This window comes from Periplaneta americana, chromosome 15 (assembly GCF_040183065.1).
Source record: "Periplaneta americana isolate PAMFEO1 chromosome 15, P.americana_PAMFEO1_priV1, whole genome shotgun sequence".
In the NCBI taxonomy this organism is placed as follows: domain Eukaryota; kingdom Metazoa; phylum Arthropoda; class Insecta; order Blattodea; family Blattidae; genus Periplaneta; species Periplaneta americana.
In genome coordinates, this window is record NC_091131.1 from 159,880,145 (window position 1) to 159,904,732 (window position 24,588).

At 35.4% G+C, this 24,588-nt stretch overlaps 1 protein-coding gene and 1 long non-coding RNA gene across 2 annotated transcripts in view; one reads left to right on the forward strand and one right to left on the reverse strand.

Moving 5' to 3' along the window:
* Nucleotides 1–1,010: 1,010 nt before the first annotated feature.
* Nucleotides 1,011–15,003, reverse strand: LOC138715486 (uncharacterized). The gene is made up of 3 exons (XR_011336368.1): nt 14,798–15,003; nt 5,295–5,460; nt 1,011–3,368 (listed from the first exon to the last, which is right to left on the reverse strand). It is a non-coding gene; the product is annotated as an uncharacterized lncRNA (long non-coding RNA).
* Nucleotides 15,004–15,185: 182 nt separating this feature from the next.
* Nucleotides 15,186–24,588, forward strand: part of S6k (Ribosomal protein S6 kinase) — a 78,276-nt gene continuing 68,873 nt past the window's right edge. Inside the window, exons 1-4 of the mRNA XM_069848449.1 lie at nt 15,186–15,409; nt 15,607–15,647; nt 15,789–16,047; nt 16,195–16,328. Coding sequence (XP_069704550.1) covers nt 15,320–15,409; nt 15,607–15,647; nt 15,789–16,047; nt 16,195–16,328 — 524 coding nt within the window. The 5' untranslated portion in view covers nt 15,186–15,319. The remainder of the gene's footprint in view (nt 15,410–15,606; nt 15,648–15,788; nt 16,048–16,194; nt 16,329–24,588) is intronic.

Genomic DNA, 24,588 nt, shown 5'->3' on the forward strand with positions numbered 1-24,588 from the left:
TTTTGAACCCAGTAGTATAATCTGTAAAGCACCATTGTACAATTCACTGTATTCTCTTTTCACTTGTGATGAGGTCCTGAAATTAACCATACCTTCCGCTTGGAATTTCATTTTAAGTCCGGTCTCATTCGAGAGTTCAATTAACTGTTCTCTTTCACTCAAAGAAAATATGTTAACTTTCACTCTGATATTGAAACTATCACGAACCCTTGAAAATTCGTCATATTTACTTGGAAAATAAGTTTCAAATTGTGACCTCAGAGTTGTATTATTGGTACATGATCATTTCAATGTGCAGACTGGGTGTTGGCAAAACTATCAAGAAAGTCATAAATACATGAAAAGGTTCGGTCCTCTGTTATGAATTTGGGTGGTCCCTGGCTAGCTTACAGGGGCGGCGCCATATATGCAGGAAAAAGATGGCGAGAAATACCATGTTCATAGTGCTTTAAATCACTTTTTTGTTGTTGAAAGTAGAGTGGGAAGTCAGTAGACGGATAAGGTAATAAATTTCATGAAATGTCAGTACTGAGAGAAAAAATGAAAGGCGATTGCCATGTGTCATTTCCAAACTCTGAGATTTTCAGCTATGGAGTGATACGCAATTTGTTTGAATTTTATTTTTTCTTCTCCCTTTTTTTTTGAAGGACCACAAGGGCAGACCTTGAGGACCACAGGTGGTCTGCGGACCATAGTTTGAGAAGCGCTGACCTAAATGTTTGCTTTTTAGGGCCTATGTAGAATTGCTATGTTTTCGGAGAGTCTGAAGAAGAAAACAAGTACTAGGTATTTTTAGCACTAAATTAAGAGCCCTGTACTCCTAAACAATTTCAGTCCATTCTTTCTTGTGAGATGTCATAGTCCAAGACCTTGTCTCATCCTGTTCTATGTAATGAATCATCCTTTCTACCTTGGACCTTGTATCCTTAAATATCTACTCGACACACCTGTAATCTATGACAAATCAGAACCATGTATGTGTTGCAATGTATTACAACAGCAAGTTTATTTATTTATCTTATTTTATTAAGGACGAAATTTACAAAAAATATACAGAGATACATTTTCTTAATAATAAATATAATACTGATAATATCAAATTGCTTACATAACCTAAAACCATACACTATATTTCAAGGTCCATTCTTGTTTTCAGAATATAAACTTAAGACTGTCACTAGAATAGAGCATGTCTGTCCAAAAGTTACTCAACATGTATTACATTATGTATAAAGGTTTAAAGGAAGATGATTGTTATGGTGCATGGGGGGAAAAAAGGAATAAATAAATAAATAAAGGAACTTTTGGCTATTCAATTGACATAAAATAATTGTTATCTACTGCATTGTAAGCTAGAAATTAATTTTTAAATTTTAAAGGTATTTTTAGATTATTATTATTATTATTATTATTATTATTATTATTATTATTATTATTATTATTATTACAACATTGTACATTGGTAAACTTTATTCATTTTCTATATTCCTGGTGATAATTAAATTCCAACCACTTATTATCAAAGGACACTAAAATAAAACTGTGTAACATCCTTTTAACATATCCATTATTTTTGTACTAGGGCTCAAGTGAATATTCGTCGTTCAAAACATTATTTTTTCCATCTAGAAAAATGAATAGAAATCAGGCTTTTTTTTAGGTAGCTATTTTAAAATAACTACACTATTAAGACTACCATATATGTATTAACATGCCCTGAAAATTGCATAATGTTAAGTTAAATAGTTTCTAAAAAAAAGTGTACCAATAGAATGATAAAAATATAACTTTTAAGGAGAAATAAAAAATTAATTTTCACCTTAAAATGCAGTAGGTAACCATTCTAGATTAATTCAATAGCCAAACCTTCCCCTGTTCAGCACAATAAAAAAAAAAAACTACGATCACTAGGACCAAATACATGGCAATCTGATTTCAGGCAATATTTTCTAATTTTTCATACACCATGGCAACCATCTTTGCTCAAAAAAAATAAAATTAGAATTAGATAAAAAGAAAAACAGTAACACTGAAATTACAAAATTTGGTTTGCATATACAACACATGCGAAATTGTATAAGAAAATTGTGTACAACGAATATCTCTTACAATGGATGTACTGCTTAAAACAATAAATAGACTTCATGAATGGTAACCTGTACCACCACCGTGGCTTTCTTGGTTTCTACCAGATTTGTAATGTCAAAACTTTCATTTCTCAAGTGTCAGCGAATGCATGAACATCAACAATTGGAACTAGACCAACAGAAATTAATTTTGACATGGAAAAGAAACTGTCACTTTCATGTACAACACAGGACCCTGAGCTTTACTTTTCTTTTGAAGTGGAGAGCGAAAGTACGGATTTTTTTTTTTTTTTTTTAATTTTTGTACCTTATCAGAGATGCAGGACATTTCTATGGGATTTTTATTATCATCAAAAATAAAAAGCTTTAGTAAAGTTTAAATATCAAGCTCTAAGTCTAAAAACGGAGCCAACTTTGAAAAGTGACCATTTAAACATCACTTGTTATAATCAGTGCTTTTTTTCTGGTTGAAAGTGCCAGAATGGTGTTTTGGCATATTGTATTTTTCACTACAGAATCGAAAAATCTGTTAGTAATTATGTTTTTCTCGAACTTCAAAGTTGGACAAAAAGGAGGTTAAAAACGACAAAATTCCCGTGCATTGGACAGTAATCATCTCCCCATCTGCTATAATATATTCTACAGAGAGTTCCATCACCTTTCTCTCCAGAAGAAAAGCACTGCTTATAATATTGTATCTGCTCACGATAATTTCATAATGTCAGTATGAGCATTGTCGCCTGGATGAAAATTACCATTACAAGACTGGCAACTTGGAGTTGAATTGAAATACAATATTCTACGACAAACATTTTATGTGGTTTTAAATGTATTCTATGGTTTCATTCAATTTATGTGCCTTCACTCTGAAACAAGGTACACTAACGAAATGTAATACTGCACTAGCAGTAAAACTTAAGTTTTTAAGTTACAAAATAATATTCAGATACAAGCAATGATCACATAGCATATACATATGCGGATTATCATCTTCAGGCACAACATCAAACCGTGGGTCATTTGAGCATTTAGTACTGTGTTCATCAACACATAGGTGAAGATGATGTTCAAATTCTTCTAAAGTTTTGGTTAATGAAAACTGAATATTGCAGGCAGGGCATAGAATAAAGCATCCATGTGGCCAAATTTCTTTTGACACCATTGTTGCTTTTTGACATATGGGACAAATGACTTCATTCTTGAGACTCCTCTGAAGCATATCTGAAAACATGAGTTCTTCGCTCTCCAGCATTGCCTCATACTCAGCTATTAACTCTTCCTCTGGAAGAAAAAGTGGAGGAAAAGCATCTTAATTCATAATGTAATACCAGATATGAGGAGCATCGTTTCAAAATGTATTAAGTCCACCAGTGGACGAAATTAAAGTTGTTACTTTCTACTTCTTTATCTTTCATGCTGTGAAGTCTGATGGTTCCAAGTCGTCATATTTGTAAACTGTGAAACAAGTACTTAAAAATGGTTTTGTGTAGTGTTTTGAAAACTTATACTCACAAATTGCAACTTCATTCAGAAAACTAAAATACAAGATAGCATACAAAACAAATAACACAACACAGAAATATCTAAATAATCACATTAAACATTAAAATAAATATAATTCAACTGGAGTTTACAAACTAATATGCAATAGTTGCCCACATTTTTACATAGGACAGACAGGAAGATCCTTTCACACAAGATATAATGAACATATTAAAGCTATAACCAAACCCTACATCACATCAAATTATGCAGAACACATTATCAACAATAATCATGACTACAATAATATAGAAACAGATATGGAAATTTTACACATCACACCAAAAAGTCCACAGTTAAACATCTTAGAACAATACGAAATATACAAACATACAATAACATACCCACAACATATACTTAATACACAATTACATAAGAGCAACACCCCCCCCCCCCCCCCTACAACCAACAAATGCACATCGCAGAATTCAAGATCATCAGTAGTTAAGGAGACACTGATGAAGATGTAACATCACGTCGAAACGGGCCGTCTGTTTGAACACTTTTTAACGTGTGACTAAACAATTTTATGTTTTTTTAATACTTTCTTGATTCACTTGCAAATTCACGGATATGAGATATCACTTCTTAACCATCAATATATAAGTTATATGTAAAGAAACTACAATGCTAGTGTAACATTTTATAGATGAAGTAGTTAAGTTTGTTTAGTATTTACGTAGTTTTTGTTTATTATGTAAATGTATGTTGCAATATTTTTCTGATTACCTAATCAATCTACCAAGTAGATATACGTGGTTACATAGTGTCAGTGGTATTAGTGAGAGTGAGATGGTATTTAGTGGGATACCAGAATGAAGCCTACTCTGAGACTATTACCAATATCAGATTTGATATTTTAAATCAATATATTTTAATATTATTTGTAAATACATTATCAAAAGAAAATATATTATGTTAGCACACATAATTGCTTGTGAATGAAAGCAAAATATGAATATTACTCTCTAAAGAAACAGGTAACAACATTACAACTACAGATAACAAAACAATATCAACTTCGGAATACGTATGGTAAGACTTTCCTGTGTTCAATTTCATCGTACCTCGTTTACATGTTTCGATCTATTTATGGGTCATCTTCTACATAGGACAGACAGGCAGATCATTTCAAACACGTTACAAAGAACACATCACAGCCATAACAAAATTACAAAACACCTCCACATATGCAGAACACATCACAAATGCTAACCACACCCACAGAAACATCAACACAGACATGGAAATACTGCACATCCAGCCAAAAAGCCAGAAACTCAACACACTAGAACAATATGACATATACAGACACACGAAAACACACCCCAACGAAATTCTCAACACACAACTCAACTTCAAAACACACACTCTTTGACTGTACACTATACCACAGGAACACACCCTCACAGGAAACAGAACAAGTGGTGCCAAGACCAACAACGACCAGTTCTGAAGATGACCCATAAATAGGTCGAAACATGTAAACAAGATACGTTGAAATTTAACACAGGAAAGTCTTATCATACATATTCCGAAGTGATACGGTGTTAAAAGTTGTGTAATCAAGATGTACAATACCAACTGTTCATTTCACTGTTGCATTGCCATTTATCAGTTTAGAGAAAGAAAAATAATAAGCAATTTATTTCATTAGCTAATTACCTTCCCTGGTAAGTGAGTTTTCATTTGCTTCATCTTTATCCTTACAGTTTTCACGTTCAAGGTTTTCTAGTGTCACAAGAAACTCTTTTACATCAATATCAGGATTAATGTTCCTCAATTTGTTCAATATTTTCCCACGATTTTCTTTCATTCTTGCCAAGCAGCGCTGAAACAACAAAATTATGTATATTATGACAAGACCGAGGATTTGTATGAAAATGCAATTTTTTATTGATATATAATGTTTAAAAAGTACTCATAATATATCTTTGTGTTTTGAAAGAAGACTAATCAATTAAGACCAATTTTATTTTGCATAATTGAAGCATCGGCTGGAACAACGTTGTAAGTTACAAAATTTTCATTCGGCGTGTTTCCGTGTAATAATGTTGTATGTCATGTTACCTTGCTATACTCCTTGGCTTGCAACTGTCCATCAATGCAGTACGTGAAATTTGTCCACTCAAAAATTTGCTACCCTATTAGAACAATGTTGTACGTGTACACATTTTTGCAGCTCCTGTAAATTTTACTAAATGTAACTTATAACGTTGTTCCAGCTGATGCTTCAATTATTGTGCATATTCAACAGTTTTGGTGAAAAATGAATATTTTAATTTAAGTACTATTGCATATAATTGTTTATTTGCTAATTTTTTCACAATTTCCATACACTTTTATGATAAAACTTTAAAAAAAAGTTTCTTGTAACGAGAGGAATGATTGTCACAACCACACTCATGGAATTCGTGACTTATAGCCAGCCCTGTATTTAGGTACCGTCAAACCGTCTAGAGTCAACCGCTTTTTTTCGTACTTTTAATGCTACTTCACAGACAATGCTATCTAGTATTTCACTAAAAATGGTATGTTATAGCGTACAACTCAGGGATTGTTTTCTATTATTTTCATTTTATGAACTTCCGCGGTCACTGAGGAAAACAAATTTTAAACGCCGGTCGACTCAATCCTGTACATGGTGTTAAGTCGACCACCACATTAAAAATACATGTAAATGAACGTTTGCTCTCATTCCAGTCGATATCGACCTCCTTTTGGATGCTTTTATTATTATTTACTTTATTATTTTTTATTTTTAACTTATTTGGGATAGGAAAATGCGAATTTTAAACAGTTATTTTAATGTGCATACATTAAATACGTTAAGGCTCATAAATTTAATAGAAAATATTTAATTAATTAGCAGACATAAAATTACGTCAAACTACACACAACATTATCACATTATTAATGTACTAATTAATAAAATGCCCCGAAAAATACAGAAAATGAAGTTTCCATCTCCTAATTAATATCATCACCCTGAAAATCAACACCAAATTTTACGAATTCCTTTTCCTCCATAGGAACAGAAGCACTTTGTTTTCTTTCTACCTGAACATAGTCAATAAGACTCATATCCTCCACCTCAGAATATTTGAACTGGAATCCACCACAATTTCTAACAAAACGAAGTTAAAGTCCTTCTCCTGGAACCAGTTCCTCAATGCAACCGACACAAAATTTAATTGTCTTTTTAGTTGGGAAATTCACTAAAAGCTGATCCCCTAATTTAGGGTAATCAAAATTTTCAGTATCAATGTTATCTTCCTCTTCAACCCACTCATCTGACGAATGTTTAGTGGAATGTCGTCCGTCTTCATCACTATCACTGGACTCCTGGTATCCTCTCTGTTTTCTTTTCTTGGCTTCTCTTTTTCTGGTCTCCTCAGTTGAGACAGGATGAGAGATTTCTTCATGTTCCGCATTCAGTAGGCCTATTGATACAATACTTTTCCCTGGTTCAATTTCAATTTTCCTTTTTCTTTTCTTGGCAGCTAATTATTTTTCATACCTCATGCCCTGGAGCACTCTGATGACCGCTTCTCCCACCAGTGCCGGTGTGGACTGAGATTCTGGAGACTCTGTCAAACCAGATTGTGGTAGTTTATTAAGGACTCTTTGTGGCTGGAATGGATTAATTCCACAGGCCTTCATGGTCGACTCTGTACTGGAATACAACTTCAACTTCTGACATCTCTCAATAATATGGAAAAATATTTTTTGTTGTAGTATGTTGTTAAGCTTAAAATTCTGATTACAGAAATACAGTTATTTTGTATTGCATTACAGTTAAACAAGGCTAAATTGTTAAAAGTTAGACAGAGTATTTTTTGTTACTATTTTGGTATTGGCAACATTGAACTTTACATAATCGACGCACAATACGATTGGCACTACTATGCGAGATTGAAAGGGGAAGTGTTATCAGTCAGCTGGAAGCAAGCAGTGGCGGCTAGTAGACAATTCTATTGGAATAAACACGTGAAATTAGAAAGTGTACACAGTGGTCGAATCTAGACCCCCAGGTCGACTCTAGATGGTTCCACGGTAGTGTTACGCCCATAGGCCTGAAAAAATGTTGAGCCCCAAACCAACTGACATCTTAGACATTTAGCAGTCAGACTGTAAAAATAAGTGGCATGTAACAACAATGTACCATAACATATCATCAGTTTACAAGCAAAACACATTAAGTACAAAATATTACTTCTGAGAAAAAGGCGTTTGAACATTCTTGACAAAATTGAATCCTCAAAATATTATTTTCAGTAAGTTGTTTCTCTGCCAATGGCATAAAGGCAGAAATGATAAAGATACCAAAAACAGTCCTCCTTCATAAACTTCACACAATTATCTGCCGAATTTGGGAAACAGAATGCCTGCCGAGAGAATGGGAAGAGGGTCTGATCTACCCAATATATAAGAAGGGAGATCCCCTAGAGTATTCAAATTATAGAGGGATCATGCTGTTAAATAGAGGATATAAGATCTTTTCAAATGTCCTATATAGGAGGATATTACCACATGCAGAAAGAATTATAGGAAGCTATCAGTGTGGCTTTCGAGAGGGGAAATCAACCTCTGATCAGATACAGGCATTACGACAAATACTTCAAATGACTCGAGAGTATAAGATTAATACGTACCACCTGTTCATAGATTATAAGGCAGCATATGATAATATTAACAGGGAGAGGTTGTTTGATGCCATGGAGGAGCTCGGAATTCCTACAAAGCTTGTTGCCCTGACAACATCAACCCTAACTAGGGTTAATTGTAGAGTTAAACTACAGGCAGGACTTTCAGAACCTTTCTATACACAGAAGGGCCTCAGACAAGGTGACGCACTTGCATGTCTGTTGTTCAATATTGCTTTGGAAAAGGTTATCCGAAGCTCAGGAATTGAAAGGAGGGGTACAATATTCCACAAATCGGTGAAAATATTGGCTTATGCTGATGATATTGACATTATTGGGAGATCAGAAAGAGCCATCAAAGATGTATTCATCAACCTAGATGCTGCAGCACAGCAAATGGGGCTCAAAGTAAATGAGGGTAAGACCAAGTATATGGAGGTATCAATAAATCCCTCAGAAATGGAGTACCTTGAAGTAGGAGGATACAAGTTTGAAAAAGTCACCGAATTTAAGTACCTAGGTTCACTAGTTACCTCAGATAATAATGTGAGTGCAGAAATCCAACATAGACTCCTCACAGCAAACAGATGCTATCATGGACTTCAAAAACAGTTAAGATCACATGATATCAGCCTCAACACTAAGTACAAATTATATAAAACATTAATAAGACCAGTCTTGCTGTATGGATCTGAAACCTGGGCAGTTGGCAGTGCCGACAATTGTAGGCTGAGTATATTTGAGAGAAAGGTTCTGAGGACGATATACGGACCAGTAAATGATGAGGGCAGTTGGAGGAAAAGATATAACTATTAATTATACCAACTTTTTAAAGAACCAGATGTTTGCAGAGAAATTAAAGCTAGGAGAGTCAGGTGGCTGGGCCATATCTGTAGGAAGGATGAAAATGATCCTTGCAAGAAATTGACTCTCACTATACCTTTTGGCACCAGAAAAGTAGGGAGACCTCAGCTGAGATGGCTGGATGAAGTGGAGAAGGATATAATAGCAGCAGGTGTTAGAGGATGGAAAACAAAGGTGTTAGATCCAAGGACATTGAAAAGCATCGTTGGGGCGGTCAAGGCTGGAACCTGGCTGTAGAACCGAAGAAGAAGAAGAAGAAGAAGTTTCTCTTTATATGTATTTCATTTTCCAATTCTAAGTTTATATACAGACATTATGTACATTATATGCGCCTTTTTCTCCAAAGTAATATTTTTGATTTAATGTGTTTTGCATATAAACCAATGATATTATGCTATCTAAAGCAGACATCTGCGAAGTAGAAAAATATCGAACATTTATTTTCAGCTCGATTTTTTTTTTTCCTCTCTCAAAATTTCGCTGCCCAGGGGCCGGGCCCATGCATACATAAGAGCCTGCTCATGGCCCAAGGGAATGGCCAAACATTCCAATACATTTCATTGCCTATGCGCTTGATTTGAGCCAGCCATCATGAAGAAACGAAACAGCTCATTCACAGTTCAGGAATGGAGGACTATGGATAGCCAGCTCTTAAGTTCCAGCAAATGCCTGTAGAGGGCAGGGTGCTGTTCGCCTGGTCTGCAGAAGAACTTGGAATTCCTAGTAGCACAGTAGTCATTCCTGCCTAAGGCAACTGAATAACTGAACACCAGAGGTCTACCTCTCATTTTGACTGTTTGGCTGTAGTTGAAGATGCAGAGATGTTGAAAGGAGTGTATAGAAATTCTCTCAAAGATCTACCACAGTGTGCCAGAAAAATTGATTTTGTTGTTGTTGTTTTCTAATGCCAGGCGTTTGACAACAAAGTCATTTGACCTCTTGCACTCCAATATTTTTCAAAGATATTATCATGACCAGCCACTGAAGCACAGATTTGGCAAGTTGTAGCCGATTTAAGTGAACACCATATTTTAACGTTTTGGTGGCTACTTCATTCACACACAACCCCCAGAATGTCTGGAGGACCACACCTGCTGTTGGTCGACAGGTCCATTGGACCTAGCTGGGAGATCTTGTTGATCACCAGCTTTCCCTCCTTAAGCCACTGGAGGACGATTTTAGTGCCATAGCAGGTCAGCACTAGGAACAGAAAAGTAGAAAGAGGAGGAAGGAAAGGGAAATGAACCCCTAGGCCTCGAATGCTCTAATGCTGTCGGGGTCGAAGAAAGTAAGAGTTCAGTCAGAGGACTGGATAGGAAAGGGTAAAGAGGGAATTAGGTATTGGATAGAGGAAAATTATACCAAATTCAGTCATTAACTCATCAAGCTGACCAGTGCTAATGGATGAGTAGCCCCTCCCTTTAGTTCAGCTTGTAAAATTATGCTTACTAACAGCTGCACCACGGGAAGGTAGGGATGGGACATTGGGTATTTGTCCAGGTTGGTTCCTTAAAGCCTTCAATGGGAAGGATGAATGGCTCTCCCCCCTGTATCAGACAGATACCCTGTGGTCAAAGCCATTTGCAGAAAGGAACATCTATACTGAAGGGACAGATGGACTCTGGGCTAAGTACTGGGGATCTTACAAGGGTCTCTCTTTTTAAGTTTGGTTCAATTATATCCTGTGATAGGCTACGTTCATTTTCAGCATACAGGCTTGTATTAACTGAAACAAGGTGACCCTTCAAAAAAAAAAAAAAAAAAAAAAAAACATATAACTTAGTCATTTGAACTACGGCAAAAGCACCTGCATTAACACAAGTGGAATTATTTTGATATTTTTCCACCAGAATTTTTTGAAAGAAAAAATATTTACTTATTTATTTATTTAAGCTGGTAGAGATAAGGCCATCAGGCCTTCTCTTCCCATCTATCAAGGGATTACAACTACAATATTAAGAATACAATTACAATTATAATTACAATTAGTATTAAATTTACAAATACAATAAAAATCGAAGTACTAAAAGATTAACTGATTAATAATAGCTAGACAGTTTATTGTAAAAGTTAAGAAGAGAGAAAAAAAAAAATTATTAATGAAGTAAAAAGTAAACCTACTCTACGCAGTAAGAAAATGCTTAATAAGTTTGCTTTTGAAAGCTACTAAATTCCGACAGTCTCTGATGTCACTGGGTAGGGTATTCCACAAGCGCGAGAGCGAGATTGTGTATGATGATGAATACGATGATGTCTTATGTGTTGGTATGGCTAGTATGCGGCTATTTTGCGTGTGTGTGAAGAGATTATGATATGATGACAGGTAACTGAAATGGGAGGCAAGATAGGTAGGTGTAAAGGTGTCAAGGACTTGGAAAAGGAGAACAAGAGAATGAGAATTTCTATGTTCGTTAAGCCGTAGCCAGTTTAGAGTTTGGAAGGATGAGGAAATATAATTAGAAGTTATCTAAAGCCCTTATTAAAAGTGCACTAAATCATTCCACAGTCAGCTTATTTTTAAATGCTTAGTGTAGCCCTTTAGTTGAAGCGTATTTTATCAGTTTTTAGTGTATATACATCCTCTGTCTAATTATGAGTAACTGGATGATAAGAATTCTGAAACAGAGAATCAAACTTACAAGTAATGACAGTGAAAATAAATAATGTGAAATATAAGTATAGAGTCATTTGCATATATGGAAATGTGAGTGCGAGAAACATTTGTTATGCAACTGTGTTAGTCTATTAAATAGTACCCTATGGTGCATAATGTTTGTTGTTTGATATAGATAACAAGTGAGAAATGTTGGCAGCAATATTGGTAATTACTTACAAATGGCTTTTAAGGAACCCGCGGGTTCATTGCTGCCCTCACATAAGTCCGTCACCAGTCCCTATCCTATGCGAGATTAATAACAGCTTGACATGTCCTTAAACCTCCAATGTTGGATGTAACAGGTGATGGAGAATATTTGATTGTCATTTCTTCATCTACTCTTGTGGCATTGAGGTCAAAGCATTGGAGTAGCCTACTGTTTTAGAGTATGAGCAGTATCATTGGTTCGAATCCTACACACTTCAGTGGTAAATACATAATAATAATAATAATAATAATAATAATAATAATAATAATTCTTTATTTATACTGGCAGAGTTAAGGCCATAGGGCCTTCTCTTACACTCTACCAGGTCACAAAGTATACAAGCAGTTAAAATTTAACAAAAAGTTAAAGAACAGAATACTAACATATTACAAAAAAAAAATAATAATAGCATAATAAAATCGACACTAAACATGGAAATAATACCATAATAGAAAAAAGAAAGTAAAATACATTGGAATATAGTGAAAGCAACTCATTTAGTACAAATGGTTAATATGGAAAAACGTAAGGAAGAATATAACAAAATAGAATGTAATAAAATAGCCTAATAATAAAAAAGGAAAAAAAAAAAAAGAAAATTAAATAAAATTCACAATAAAAGGCTATGATAATAAATTCATCAGCTGATAAAGAGAACAAAAAGGGGAAAGGAAGAAAAAGAAATATATAGCCTATATTTTTACAAAACTATCGCAGAGAAAAGGGCTTATAACTGAAAGGAATCTGAATTGAAAAAGTGCAATTTTAATTTATTTTTGAAACTAGACAATGTCCGACAGTCTCTGACATGTTGTGGTAGAGGTTCCAGAGATGAGCTGCAGAGACGGTGAAAGATGAAGAGTAGAAGGATGTTTTGTGTTTAGGAATGGAGAGTGTGATATGGTGTTGTGAGTGAGTATCTATTTCGTGATATGAGGACAAATGTTGAAAATGAGAAGCTAAGTAGCTAGGGTTAGAGTTTTGAAGAATACTGAAGAATAAAGTGAGAGAGTGAATAGTTCTTCACTCTTTGAGACGGACCCAGGACAGCATATTTAGTGAAGGTGTGATACGGTCAGATCTACGGACGTTGCAAATAAATCGAACGCATGCATTATGAACACGCTGTAGTCTGTCTGTCAGTCTCATGTTAAGGTCAGTGTAGAGAGTGTCACAGTAATCAAAATGAGGCATCAAGAGCGACTGCACTAAATTCTTCTTGAGAAGCAATGGAAGGAAATTTCGAATTCTTTTTAGTGCGTGAATTTTCATAAAAATTATTTTACATGTGTGTGCGATTTGAGTATTCCAACTTAAGTTTTAGTCCATATAAATTCCTAGATTTTTTACTCTCACTGTAAGGGATAATAGTTTCATTCATTTTAACAGGAGATAAGTCACCTGTGTTTAATTTACTTAAAAGTCGTTGATGTCCCATATACTATGTAATAAAATTGTCTGTGATATAATATGTAACAGTTGACAGAGATAAGCCAAGACAGAAAAGCGAAACAAGAAAATAAACAGAGAGATGTTGGGGGTGGAGAGAGAGAGAGGAGAGAAGAGATTCGGATAGAGACCTATCTTTTAAACCAAGCTTTAAATTTACTCTTGTCATAAACTTTGTAATTATTATGTCGTTGCATTTGCGCAACACCAGCTCAGATTATTACACAGATTCTAGGCTTTTATTGCCTTGTATTTTTTAATTATTTTCTTATGACATATTTTCCTGTAATTTAATGGGATGTTCATCTTAGCAGCACTAACTGTGGCCAGATGTGAGGAGACAGTAGCAACATCTGTGACATAAAACCACTGGATGTTTGGGAGAGTGAAGTGTGGTACAGAGAAGTGTTTCCTTGTTCTTGTTGAGCCACTTTGCTGGAGGTAATAAGAGAAAAAATCCGCCCTGAAACTACAATTATTAGTGACTGTTGGAAGGCATACAATTGCTTGCAAGAGGAGAGGTACGTCCATCTAAGAGTCAACCACACCTACAATCTCGTGGACCCTTAAACTAGCCCTCACAAAGATCAAGTTGAGCGAATATGGCAGGAAGTCTGGAGCAACACCAAAGTATGGTGATGGTGTGAGGAATGGCCATTTCGTGGGATGTGTTCCAGAATATTTATTTAAGCAGAAGTACATCCACCAGGAGCGTCTACACCAAAATTATTTTGAACTGCTGCATCGCTCTAACCGCACAATACTGAGGTGAGTGTAGCAAATCTGTAGGCCTATAGATTATAATGCATAATCCGTGGCTAAGTTATTAATGTAAGAAGTGATTGCTGTACTTTAATGTGGTGACGGTGCTCTGCTGACCCTCCATACTGGCTACCCCTTCCACCTCAGCGATCCTACCTCTCCGCTGGCCCTCTCTTCCAGCTGCCGACGGCCTTATCTCTACCAAGTTAAATAAATAAATACTAAATTTACAGAATAATGTTACCGGTAATGGTGTCACTCTTGCCTTATACTGTACAGGAATATAAACTTCACCTAACCTTACCAAATAAGACAATATATCTTGCAAATTAACAAAACAACTTATAGCTGTATCACCATAATTACCAAAATTTGAATTACACTTGCACAAAGAGAACACAACATAATTAGGCATACATAACGGCACAAACGACTACGCATAGAGCACTACGCTCACATAACTCATGTCATTCATGCCTTGATATGGATGCCAGTGCTTCTGTACTTTAGCTACCAGTTAAAATTAAATTTTTACGAATTATTACAAATATATATAGTACATTATATGCAATATCAACAGTACCACTCTCCAAGTATCCTTGAATTTTGGTGACCCATTTTTCAGTTTATTGACAGTTCTTCTATTCAAGTCCACGATATTATGCCGTGATGGTGTTGACACTGCTGATGCCATTATAGGTACTGATGTATATTAACTATCAAACTCTAATATGCAGCATTTATGTTATCACATCAAATTTTAGGTTATGGAAATAGTCTAAATTAATGCGCGGCAATTAAAAAAGTGCCGCGCGCAAGCGATTTAACTTTTTTCAAGGGCGCCAACAATGGGTATAAAATTTCTCTATCCGTATCACATATATAATGCTTTGCACAACTTGGTTTGAATAGTCTGTTTCGCTACTTATTGCTCGTTTCGCATACAGCTTTTACACGCTTTCAGAAGTAACTCATTTTCCACACATGAAGCAGGTGGAGTGATGTTATCATAGAGCAATATTGGTGTTATAAGTACAGGAGTCTGTGAAGTTGTGCATATTTTTAACCATAGACCATTGTCAATGTGATACATCGTATTAGAACAATGGCAGGGGCAGGGGTTTTTGACATTGAATTACATGATGCAGAACTTGACCAAGATGATTCAGACGATGATGCCATAGAAATTGAAGAGGTGAGATAATGTTTTGCTCTCATAATTAAACTGTAAATAAAATTCTGTGATGTTATACATATCCAAATGTCAGGAGATCTCTTATATTTATAAGAATTAGTAGAGTTATTAAATTTATGTTGAACTTAAAAAGATATTAAATGAAACATTTGAACTCTCAAACGTAAGAAATGACCCATATTTTCCTTCAATTCCAGGGTGATTATGATCAGGATCCTAATGTGAACGCTATAATAGAGTAAGTATTATATTTCAGAAATGAATAATATTTTTGCACTTGAATTGTTTGATATAATTACAGTTTTAAAGTGATAATACATGCCAGTAATTTGTCATCAAATTAAACCTTAATTACATGATGTTATAACCCCCTGTACAGGTCAGAAGATTTGGAAACAGTTCAACTGTCGGAACAAAATGTGAATACTGGAAAGGAAAAGACTGGCCCACAAGATTTTGAACTGCGCAAAGTTTTGGGAAAGGGTGGGTATGGAAAGGTGTTCCAGGTGCGAAAAGTCACAGGTCAAGATGCTGGAACCATTTTTGCCATGAAAGTTCTACGTAAAGCGTCAATTGTTCGCAATCAGAAGGACACTGCCCATACCAAAGCGGAGAGGAACATATTAGAAGCAGTAAAGGTGAATTGTGTTTGAAAAATTGGTGAAATATTTAGCCTACATTCGCAGTAAAAAGTTAAGGTAGCAGGGCCAGTAACAATTGGCCTCGAATCCGCAATTTCAGTTGCACTGATCTGGTTTTACTTCCTTTACCTTCATTCCTTTTAGCACCCCTTCATCGTAGACCTGATCTACGCATTCCAGACAGGAGGAAAACTCTACTTAATTTTGGAATACTTGAGTGGTGGTGAACTGTTCATGCACCTGGAACGAGAGGGAATATTTTTAGAAGATACAGCTTGGTGAGTAGGTACTCAATGGTCTATTTTTTATGAACGTATGATTCCATGTCAAATAAATGGAAATGAAAAAAATCTACCACACACTTACAGATTTGGAAAACATTGTGGTTTTTTTTTTTACAGTTGCGTTATCACTTAAGATATCAGGCAGTAGGCTACATCTCACTTGATATGTGTCAGGGGAAGAGCAGTTATTTGTATACATATGAAGTCCGATTAGTGTAAGTTAATATGTAGCTAGTAGGCGATGTATGTGATGGAGGGGGGAAGAACTGGCCATTTTCTCCTGGCTGTTGCCTCATGAGTGGTGCCCTGTTTGTGTCACTTGTGAGATTCAGACCCTTCTTCGAACAGTTGGTTAAACAACAACTTGGCTTGTAGTCGTGTCATATGTACAGTAAACAAAAGAAAAATTGAGTGCCGAAATGAATTTCACACCGAAATGAGGGTGGAAAGTTGCTGTGAAAGTGTGGGGAGGCAGGATTGTTCCGTCGAGTGTCTTTAGTGGGGGGAGGGGTCATTGCTACCCGCCTTTCTTTGGTAACTAGCTATATTGTAAGATTTACCAAAACATATACGGTATTTAAGTTTATATTTCCAATTATTTTGTTGAAAAATTGCCTACCAGCGATTCTTTAACTAGCTATAGGCTATAGGCCTCATTGCTCATTGCGACCAACTGAGATAGCCTACAAAAAAGGATAGGACTCATTTGAAAGCTCGATCATTTAATGGTCTTCCATTTTTTAGGCTATAATAAATTACAGAAGGCCTAAGATTTATAATGAACACTGGATTCTCTGAACATTTTTCCCACAAAATTCACCAAACATATTCAAATTTGATTTCTTCAAAAGTGGACAAGTTTAAAGTTTGGTAAAAATATGCAAAAGGAAGTCTGTGTAACGATCTTTGAAAATAATGAAAATATTCCTTGTGTTCATGAGATACCGAGATATGAGGTTAACCATTATATGAGCAGAAATTGTGTTTGAGGAATCAGCCTTATTCAAGTTCTATGTTTTTCTTTCTCTTTCCATTCTTACAGTCTCTCATTTGCACTCTTATAACTCTGGTGGTTTTACCCTACGAATTTGTTATGCCTTCTGTGTACAAGTAGGAACATGAAGGTTTGTAATGCTATGCTTTGACTCAGTCTCCCAGCTGAGTTTGTAACAGCTTGCAAATTGCTTCAGGTGCTCTTTATTAATGAATACCCATATGTATAGTTTTGTATTTGAGGTTAAGTGACAGTATGTGGTAACACAACTAAATTTCAGCAATCTACTGGTAGTCAATATTGCAGTTTATAGTGTTCAGTTTTGTGTTGTTTGCACTATCTTCTGTGATATGAGTGTTAAAGTGTGAGCTTTAAATTGTTTTAATTCATTTAAAAAACAAAACAATTCCAACATACGGAAGCAGTTAAGACGAGTGATGGTATGAATGTGTTATCTTTTCCCTGAAACACAAAGGACTACTACAGTTTGTGATTGTTGTAGGAAAGAACTTGGGAACCTATCTTATAGAAGGAACAAGAAGAAAATTAAAATTCAAGTTGGCCAGCTGTGGGTCAGAATTTAGCCATTTGTAAAACACTGTAGGCCTACTGGCACTAATGCTGTTGTAGCTTTCTATATATTCAGAAGCTTTAAGTGGCCCACACATGTTCGCTCTTGTGTTAACTTTTGAATTCACACTCCAGGCATCTCAACCAAAAGTGTGCGTGTATGAGCAATATCTGGCAGTGTGGAGCGAAGTGTAGAGTTTCAAGTTACCGCAATATTTGAGTGTGCATTCCAGGAGTGGACATGATAGAAACTCGATAAATGCCCAATGAGTTGATGTGTGATTTTATAAAATTTGATCAACAACACGAATCTTTATGGAAAGTGAAATCTACAGGTTATGCTAGTAAATACGAAATGAAGAAACACCAGAAACTAGTTAAGGTCATTCAACAAACCTTTCCAACTGCAGGCAAGGAATTTGGGATTAAGAAAATGAACACAGTGAGTAATCCACGTTGAATCTTTCGTACACTACTTTTAACACTTGAATATAAATAATTGATTAAATGGCGATCTTACTCGTGTTAATTATGTAAGCATGTGTGGCTTACAGCTGTTTTGGTATTACTTGACACCATCCTTAGATACCGATACAAGACATATTACAGATACTAAAACAAATGCTCACAGACAACAACACACCACAAGAGCACATCGAAGAAATCATCCAAATCACAGACATCATAACAAAGCAAAACTATTTCACACACAACAAAAAATACTACACCCAAACAGAAGGATTGCCAAAGGGATCACCTATATCTAGCATACTAGCAGAGATATTTTTACGCAACATAGAACAAACATACATACTCAACAATGAACATAACAAATATGCAGACAACATAATATACTGGCACAGATACGTAGACGACATACTCATACTATACAAAGGAAACAAACGACAAATACACAAACTACACCAATACATAAACAAAATACACCCAAAACTCCAATACACACTGGAACTTGAAAACAATAACTTCATAAATTTCCTAGACATCACCATAACAAAAGTTGACAATAAACACACTTTCAAAATATACAGAAAACCAACCACCACCATCACACACATACACAACACATCTAATCACCCCACACAACACAAACATGCTGCATTCAGGACAATGGTACACAGATTACTCAACATACCCATGAGCCAACAACACTACAATGAAGAAGTGAACACAATCAAATATATAGCACAAGAAAATGGTTACAACCCAAACATAATAGACAACATCATAAGGAAGACAAAACAAAAACTCAACAAACACAAAACACACAAAACACAACACAAACAAAAGAACACAAGAAATACATCACACTAACATACGAAAACAAAAACACACACAAGATCGCATCCTCATTCAGAAACAAAAATACAACATAGCATACAGAACAGAAAACACAATACAAAGACATCTCAACACACAAACAACACAAACAAATAAATACAACCACACAGGCGTATACAAACTCACATGCAATAGTTGCGACAGTTTCTACATTGGACAGACAGGCAGATCATTCCAAACTCGATACAAAGAACACATTAAAGCAATAACCAGAGGACACAATACATCTACATATGTCGAACACATAACTAATGCTAACCACACATACAATAACATAACTACAGACATGGAAATCCTACACATACAACCCAAAAACCAAAACCTCAACACACTAGAACAATATGAAATATACAGACACACTAAAACACACCCCAATCAAATTCTCAACACACAGATCAATTTCAGAACACACACACTATTTGACACAACTCTTCATAACACGAATGCACCCACACAACAGGCAGCGAAGTTGAGATAGCGCCGAGATCTAGTAGGCTATGAGGATGGTGTCAAGTAACACCGAAACAGCTGTAAGCCACACATGCGTACATAATTAACACGAGTAAGATCGCCATTTAATAAATTATTTACTATGAGTGATCTCTGGTTCAAATTCTGCTTGGGACAAGTTGCCTAGTTCAGTTGTTCTTGTTACCCTACTACTGTAAGATAGAAACTATTTAAGTCATTTTTTCTTGCCATAGGACAGTTCTCTTGTTGGTAAAATATTGTTAGCTGTTTCTACATTGTTTTGCTTCTTCAGTGCTGTTTCTGATGAGCTGATTTTTTCTATATCAGCTACTGGTTGTGGAGTTTGTCTCCATTGTCACGGAACTACTCCAGATTCATTTGTATCTTCATAATACATCATGACAGAATGCATGTATTTACGTCTAGAATGACATCTGAGAAAGTTATGGAGTACACATGTTGCTAGAAAAATGTAATTGAATGGAGTATGGTAGATCCTAAATGTGGATGCTAAGGTACCAAAGGCATTTTCAGACACTCTCCTTGCTTTAAAGTTTTAGGTATTCTATAATTAAATATTGTTTTCTCTTTGGGGAGTTTGCTTTGAGGGTATGGTTTAAATGAAATTCTTGTGCGAAGAAAATGTCATCAATAAACGCAAAATTCAAGTTATCTAGAGTATCTTTGTTTTCTGGCAAATTTAACTTACTTTCAATTAAACTTTTATAAAAGCTTGTTTCTCATTCATCTCGTGCTGTAGCATTGTGGTCTAAAGCCTCGTCTCCACTATTAAACATTTAACAACAACCTGTTAAATGTAACATGTTGAATTTAACATGTAGCCTATATGGACATTTCAAGTCTCAATTGACTTAACATGTTAACTGAGTATGTTGAAGTTAACACTTTTAACATGTTGGCGTGTTTTCCAGCAGAAATGGAAAACATGTCAAGTCAATTCACTTGCTCGTGCAATGTCGGTACAATTCGGTAAAGTTCGTACAGTTTCTATAGCAACAAACTTTCGATTTTGTGGCGCACAACTAGGAGCACCTCTTGATTTTTTTTATACGATCCTTGGTGTTGGCTGTAAGTTGTTCGAAGTACTGGAGTGGACGAAAGAAAATACCGTTAAAATAAAATTTATTAATGCACTGATGGAAAAGCCTTGTTTGTGGGATATAGCTGCAAGATAATACAGAGACAAACCAAAGAAGGCCGACTGTTTTAGAGAACTGAAATTATTATTTAACTGTTCTCGAGAATACAATAGAGAGTTTTCGCATCCTCGTGGTATGCTAAACGTTAATACTATGTTGACGTCAGTAATGGTCGTATTTGGTGACGTATGTTAACATTAACATTCGTAAAACTTCGGAAAGAATAACATGATATTAGCTGCTCCTTTAACATTTATCGTGTCATAGCTCCTATGACAGTCAATCAGTCATGCTGTAATTTTTTTAAATGAGGTGAAATGGCTGCTCTTAATTGTGTGTTTTCCTTTGATATGACAAAAAATATTTTTTTGCAGCACTACATTATTAAAATCGTGTTCTGACATTCTCAGAAAGTTTTTGAGTCCAAATCGATCTTCAACTTTAAGCTCGTTTAGAATGTCTTCTGCAGTGTCTTTTATTAAGATGTTGCCGCATCCACATCCTCATTTCTTCCTTTTCAAGGCCTTGTAACAAGCAATAGAGGCAATTACAAAAGCCAAACCATCTTCATCTGACTCCATTGTCCAAGGTTGGAAAACAAGACACTACCTACATTAAAATCTCATAGACTGTTTATGGTGGACTACGCAAGAAAAGTAAAGTTTGACATGTTTAACAGTGTGGACAAAGTGTTAAATGAAATTAGCATTAACATGTTTAATCAACATGTTGGGATGTTAACAGTAAACAGTTTAACATTTAACATGTTGTTGTTAAAAGTTTATTAGTGGAGACGAGCCTTTAGACATCATGTCTATGACTTATTTTATGGAGTGTGTACTGGATTAAGTCTTTTAGGGGAAGGAATTTTCTCTTTAAAATTCGGCCTTGGTATGGAGCAGCACGATGAATTTGGGGATCTGTGCTAAATAGTGAAATTCAGTTTCGAAAACTAGCTATAAGAGCTGGTGGTTCTTGTACTGCACACGATACCACTGTTCTGGTGGGATGATTGTTCATATCTGCTGATGATGTGGATGTGAGGCCAACAGCCAACAGCTGGGTCTTGGTCTTCATAGGCTGTTCGTGCCATGGACTACATTGTTTCCTCAGTCATCCTGTAATAAGAAATCCGTCCATTTGTCCCAACATCAACATAAATAAATACGTAGTTTGCATTAACTACTGCCAGGAGGGCAATCAATCCTATGAAATGTAATGCCTACAACAACGAAAATTATTCTGGCATGGATGAATGACTCGAAGTCTAATGTTGAGCTGCTACTGATGTCATTCACTCTTTGGAGTCCAACCTAATATTTAGCAGGAAGACTGGAGAATTGTTTAAAAGTTGGACAGTGAAGATGACAATCTTGAGCCCTATCTTCATTAAGATAAGATTACATAGAAGATTCTGCAATACCAATTCTGTGTAAATGTTTACTGAGGCAAACATGACCTGGATATTGCCACCACAGATTTCCATCCAAGTTTAAATATTTAATTAGGTGTATTGCATACTATAATACGGAAGTTTTTTTTTTTTTTTTTTCCATTTGCTTCAGAAGTATTGTGTTTTTTTATTAAATTGTTGTATCCCCTGGTAGAGGAAGCGCAAAGAAAGCTTGCCCATTTGACTGATGCGCAGAGAACGATATTCGGTCCTCGTGCCGCCATGCTTGTTACAGGGCTGCTATGAATCACCTAATGCTGATTACAGGGCGCATTCGAAAGCGCGGTCTTGAGCTGTTCGTATCGAGAAATGTATTGTGCAGAGCGGGTAGAAGCCAGCATGTGCGTTACATTTTCCGCGTTTTATTCCTGATATCAGGAGTTTTATGTAGTTCAAAGTGTGTTTGTTAAATAACAGAGTTCTGTATAACATTCTATGTACTTAACAATGCTCCTGTTTCGCTCTAAATTAGGAAGTGCTAATAAAACACTACACAGTCAAGCTAGGGAATTATTTATAACGTTTATAAATTTATGAAAACCGAAACAGGCTCCACTCGTAACAGAAGGAGTATATACAGATTAAAATAAACCGACCATAGTACCCTAGTTATCGAAACATTTTAATAAAATCACATAGTATTAGTGTTTTATTACAACGTCAGATATCAATTATTACACGATCACATATTTCTTATAACATCTTTGTCATTTCATTCAGTGATTTTATGTGTAAAAAAATTCGTGCTTCTGTATTTTCAACAATGTTATGTTACTAGTTACTCTGCAACAAGATTTACGTTACATTACATGTGCTCTGATAAATCTCACTTGAAACATCAAGCCAGCAGATGACTGAGAACTGCCAATCGAACCAAAGCGAGGTCGAGTGCACCCGAACATTTCTGAAAGTTCACACAGCTTTCCATGGCAAGCTCTTCATGCGTCACCTCTAGAGGGGAAGAGAAGGCCTGATGACCCTATCTCTACCAGGTTAAATAAATAAATAAAAGTAAATATAAATAAATACATAAATATTCTGATCTTATTATTCTTTTAATAGGGTGGTAAGACACAGCTATAGATGACTTTGGAGTAATTTTGCTACCTTAAGAATTCAGCTGCTTAATTCCCTCCCACTTTGCTACGTACACAGATTCATTGAAGTACCGTACCAATAAGTTTATTTAATTTGACCAACTGTTTTAAAATTTTACGACACTCTAGAACAGTGGTTCCCAACTTTTTGAGTGTCATGGACCCCTTAAAGTTCCTACCTCATGTTGGCGGACCACCAAAGTATTTTACATAATTGAAGCTCATAAAGATGTTCTACTCATTACATATTTAAATAATGTAGTGAATTAAGTATCCTTAATGAATTGGTAGCAATATTAAATTTTAGTTTTAGCTTCTGAATACAATTTCAACCTGAAAACACATAACAAAACACATAAATATAAATGTTTTTCCGGAGAAAAATGAAATTAGTTTCTTAGACTTGCTGTAAGGTTGTTATTGGGATGGTTGATATTGCTTTGTAGCCGACTAACAGATAATGTACACTGGGCACAAGTATGTTGATGCAAATGACGTTTAGGTGTTGTGTTGTAGAATGGAAAACATGGTGATACATGGGTCAGTCAGATAAGATTGCAACAAGGTCGTGGGAAACATGATTTTTAAGCTCAAATCAGAAGATAATAACAAACAGTTTCTCTTCTTCTTTGATGGATGAACTATTTTTTTGACACATAGAAGGGTTTTCACGCAGTTGTTTCAATTGCAGGAAGGAAAATATTCCCTTAATTTTAATGTTAAGGGGAGAGGATGGTATTTTTTGGTGAAAAGTGAGTAAATTTTCAACAAAAAAAAAAATTTCTTTAAAATACTCTGTGATATGTGTGGAATGCAGAGCATAATATTTTGTGGATATTTGTGCCCTTATCAGATGTTGAGACGCCATTGTTAAACTTCCTGCGTTATGGATTTTTAAATCACTTCCCCTCTTTTATTGTTGATTATGGTAAATTGAATTTTCAAAAAAAAAAATTTTAATTCTTTAAAATACTCTTTGATATGTGTTGAATGCATTGCATAACATTTCGTGGGTATTTGTGCCCTTATCGGATGTTGAGACGCCATTTTTAAACTTTCCGCACTATGAATTTTTAAATCACTTGCCCCCTTTTATCGGTTTACGGTAACTTCATTTCTTTGCTACATTGCCAGACAAAAATGGATATAA